The sequence below is a fragment of the Apis dorsata genome, unplaced genomic scaffold (assembly GCF_000469605.1).
Source record: "Apis dorsata unplaced genomic scaffold, Apis dorsata 1.3 scaffold_163, whole genome shotgun sequence".
Classification (NCBI taxonomy): Eukaryota; Metazoa; Arthropoda; class Insecta; order Hymenoptera; family Apidae; genus Apis; species Apis dorsata.
Genome location: NW_006263452.1, coordinates 18,491 through 22,241, shown reverse-complemented (window position 1 = coordinate 22,241; position 3,751 = coordinate 18,491). Strand labels below are relative to the sequence as shown.

At 20.7% G+C, this 3,751-nt stretch overlaps 2 protein-coding genes across 3 annotated transcripts in view; both read right to left on the bottom strand.

The window, feature by feature from the left end:
- The window catches only part of LOC102670707 (probable E3 ubiquitin-protein ligase bre1), a 4,142-nt gene extending 3,405 nt beyond the window's left edge, over nt 1-737 (bottom strand). Inside the window, exons 1-2 of one of the 2 annotated variants that reach the window (XM_031509564.1) lie at nt 602-737; nt 144-233 (exon numbers count right to left, since the gene is read on the bottom strand). In XM_031509564.1, coding sequence (XP_031365424.1) covers nt 144-233; nt 602-623 — 112 coding nt within the window. In that variant the 5' untranslated portion in view covers nt 624-737. The remainder of the gene's footprint in view (nt 1-143; nt 234-601) is intronic. The other variant, XM_031509565.1, reaches the window with a different exon arrangement.
- Nucleotides 652-3,751, bottom strand: part of LOC102672391 (ATP-binding cassette sub-family B member 7, mitochondrial) — a 6,941-nt gene continuing 3,841 nt past the window's right edge. The window contains exons 4-12 of the mRNA XM_006613811.1: nt 3,594-3,751; nt 3,246-3,524; nt 2,897-3,071; nt 2,568-2,725; nt 2,326-2,489; nt 2,121-2,250; nt 1,783-2,058; nt 1,438-1,712; nt 652-789 (exon numbers count right to left, since the gene is read on the bottom strand). The exon at nt 3,594-3,751 is cut by the window's right edge and continues 11 nt beyond it. Coding sequence (XP_006613874.1) covers nt 1,461-1,712; nt 1,783-2,058; nt 2,121-2,250; nt 2,326-2,489; nt 2,568-2,725; nt 2,897-3,071; nt 3,246-3,524; nt 3,594-3,751 — 1,592 coding nt within the window. The 3' untranslated portion in view covers nt 652-789; nt 1,438-1,460. The remainder of the gene's footprint in view (nt 790-1,437; nt 1,713-1,782; nt 2,059-2,120; nt 2,251-2,325; nt 2,490-2,567; nt 2,726-2,896; nt 3,072-3,245; nt 3,525-3,593) is intronic.

Genomic DNA, 3,751 nt, shown 5'->3' with positions numbered 1-3,751 from the left:
ACATAAAATTAAATATTAAAAATAATCTTAATAAAATTAAATATTAAAATATCTAATATAAAAAAAAAAATATTTTAACAATAGAATGTTAAAATAAAAATATTAATAATCATATTAATCGCTACTAAATGTTTAATACAAACCAAATAAAGGATGTAAGTTCTTTTTTTTAGATGAAAGATATGCTATATTTTTTAGAGGTGAATTAATTTTTGTTTCCACTGATGATCTTCCTAAATTAGAATTTTGCTTTCTGTAAATTATATATGTATGATTTTAAAAATTCATAGTAATAAATACTTTTTGTTCATATTGAAAAAATTTCAAGATACATTTCAGAAATACAATAAAAATATAAATAAATAAATTTAATAATTTAATATGTATGAAAAAAATAAAATGGATTAATTATTTATAACTATATAAATTTATAACATAATTTTTGAAAACAAGATTTATAAATTTAACTTTTTTAAATACTCAATTAATTTTAACTATATATATAGTATTATAATATATTCAAAATAAAAATTTAAAAAATATAAAATTTTTTAAAATATAATTAAAATATTTATAAAATATTTAATATTGTTATGATTACCTATTGAGATTCTTATGAACATTGAAGTGTACTACAGGTAACGTAGGAACTTCAGTTTGCATTTTTTATTTGCAAATTCTACATCACAACTTGCATAGTCTTTGTAAAATTAAATTATTATATCATTGTCCAAACTTATTGAAAACTAATCAGCATCCATAGTTGTTTTTAATTGGTTTCCAAGGTAACTACAGCACAACATTTCTCTAATCAATGTTTGAAATTACCTATATATATTTAAAGAAATTTGTTCAAATGAAAACATATTTTTATAAATAACAGATGAAGATGGATGCATATATGTAAAAGAAGGAATATATCTACTGATTTATTTACAAATATTAGGTAGTATGAATCTTATGTGATAAATTCACAAATGTATATAATAAAAAAGAATATAACTTTTACTTATTTTTTTATTTTAGTTTTTTTGGATTATTATTTTTAAACATTAATTTTGATCATAGTTATATTTTAGAGATGTAATCACAGACATTTAATATTTTGGCAAACATTTACTATTATATATAATGCACATATATTCCTATATTACAAATTTTTATAAATTTTAAACAAATTTATCTTTTATGATTTACTTAATTTACTATTATTACTATGTTAGTATTTATCTTTTTAATACAATAATACAATAAACAATAATTAATTTTAAATGATTTTAATTCTCTATTAAAATTGATAAATATTTAATTAAAATTATTTTATCAAATCAATTTTTTTGTTTTAATATTTTTCAAATAATTTTGTTAAGTTATAACATATAAAATATATTTAAAATATAAATCTATCATTTCAAATTCAAAGTTGTACATTATTACCTGTGCATTATACAATTTCAATTTCAAACTCCTGGAGTTCTACAGTTATTATCTTTTTTTTCAGTAGATTTGAGTATTCCTATATGTTGTGTTTCCCACAATTTGCTATATAAAGAATTCGGCATAGCTAATAAACAATCATGTGTTCCTTTTTCAATTAAACTACCATTATCTAATACTAAAATTTCGTCTGAATCCATGACAGTAGATAATCGATGGGCTATAACAATAGAAGTTCGGCCAACAGTTGCTCTGCGTAATGCTTCAAGAATATTCTGTAAGTGTTATATTATGGTTAAATATATATATATATATAAAAGCATTTAACATATAACATGAACTTACATATTCTGTAATAGAATCTAAAGATGATGTAGCTTCATCAAAAATTAAAATTGGACTATTTTTTAAAATTGCTCTAGCTATTGCTACTCGTTGTTTTTCACCACCACTTAATTTTAAACCACGTTCTCCAACAGGTGTATTATATCCTTTTGGCCATTTAAGAATAGAATCATGCAAATTTGCCATTTTAGCAGCTTCAAAAACATCTTCCTTACATTTAGATAAATTACCATAATGAAGATTATAAAAAATACTTTCATGGAACAGAACAGTATCCTAAAAATATTTATTGATTTTAATATTATACATATTATTAAATATTTTTTTAATTTGATTACCTGAGGAACAATTGCTATTGATTTTCTTAAAATATCTAAATCAATATCTTGAATATTATGTCCATTTATATAAATTCCTCCGGATTGTGGTTCAAAAAATCGGTATAAAAGTCTCACTAATGTTGTTTTACTAAAAAATATATTAATTAGTATATTTTAATTTTATATAAATTACATATATTATATATATATATTCAGAACTTACCCGCAACCAGATCCTCCAACAATAGCAATCTTTTTACCACTAGTAATAGTAAAACTAATATCTTTAAAAATAGGTTTATCTTTAACATATTGAAAGCTAATATTTTTAAATTCAATATTCGAATTATTCGAACTTATATTAAATTTCATTGCATTTTCTTTAGACTGGCATTATATTAAAAAATGTATTAGTCATTTATAAATCAATAAATGATTAAATCTTTTAAATATAAATATAAATACCTTAATAGCGGTATCCATTGTCATCAAAGTAAACATAGTTTGCATGTCGATAAAAGCCTGTTTAACTTCGCGATATACAGAACCTAAAAATCCTAAAGGAACTGATAATTGGAATAAAAGTCCATTGACCATTACTAAATCTCCTACTGTCATAGTACCTACATTCATATAATATTAATGAATTTTTATTTTTTAAAATTTTTAATATTTTAAATTATATATATTATCTATCTAATATTTTATATTATCTATATTAGTTATCTAAACATAAATAATAAATATAATAAATATATATATATATATAAATATAATAAATATAAACAAATTACCTTCAATAATGTTATTAGATGCTAATACCATTATTAAACTTAAGGCAGCACTAAATATAGCATTTTGTCCAAAATTTAACATTGCTAAACTAGTACTCGTTTTAAGTGATGCTATTTCATATTTTTTTAATGATTTATCATATCTTTCAGCTTCAAATTTTTCGTTATTAAAATACTAACATAAAAGATATAAAAATAAATTATTTATAGAATAAGAATGCCAAGATAAAATTATAATTATTATAATTGAAATAATAATTATTATATTATAATAGAATTTTCTATTATAAATTTCTAATATAATAGAAATTTCTATTATATTATAATAGAAATAAATTACAAAATATACCTTTACTGTTTCATAATTAATAAGTGAATCTATTGCTTTATTACTTGCTTCATTTTCTGCTTGATTCATAAGGATTCTAAACTTTGTTCGCCATTGAGTAATTGCTAATGTGAATAAAGAATAAATTCCAACACAACCTAAAGCAATACTTGCATATTCTCCTCCACATTTTAAATATAACACTGTACTAACTAATGATAATTCAAATACAGTGGGTATAATATTAAATACCATAGCATTTAATACAAAATTTATACCACGACTTCCTCTATCTATTGTCTAGAAAAAATTTAAAATAAAGAAATCATCTGAATTATAAAAATATTAAAATAGATTTACTTATATTACTTTAGATAATGCTCCAGTTTGTCTACTCAAATGAAAAGCCATATCTAAATTATGTAAATGTAAAAATACATTTTTAGCTATTTTGCGAATAGAATGTTGTGCAACTTTTGCAAATACCGCATTTCGCAATTCACTAAATCCAGCTGCACCAGCCCGTG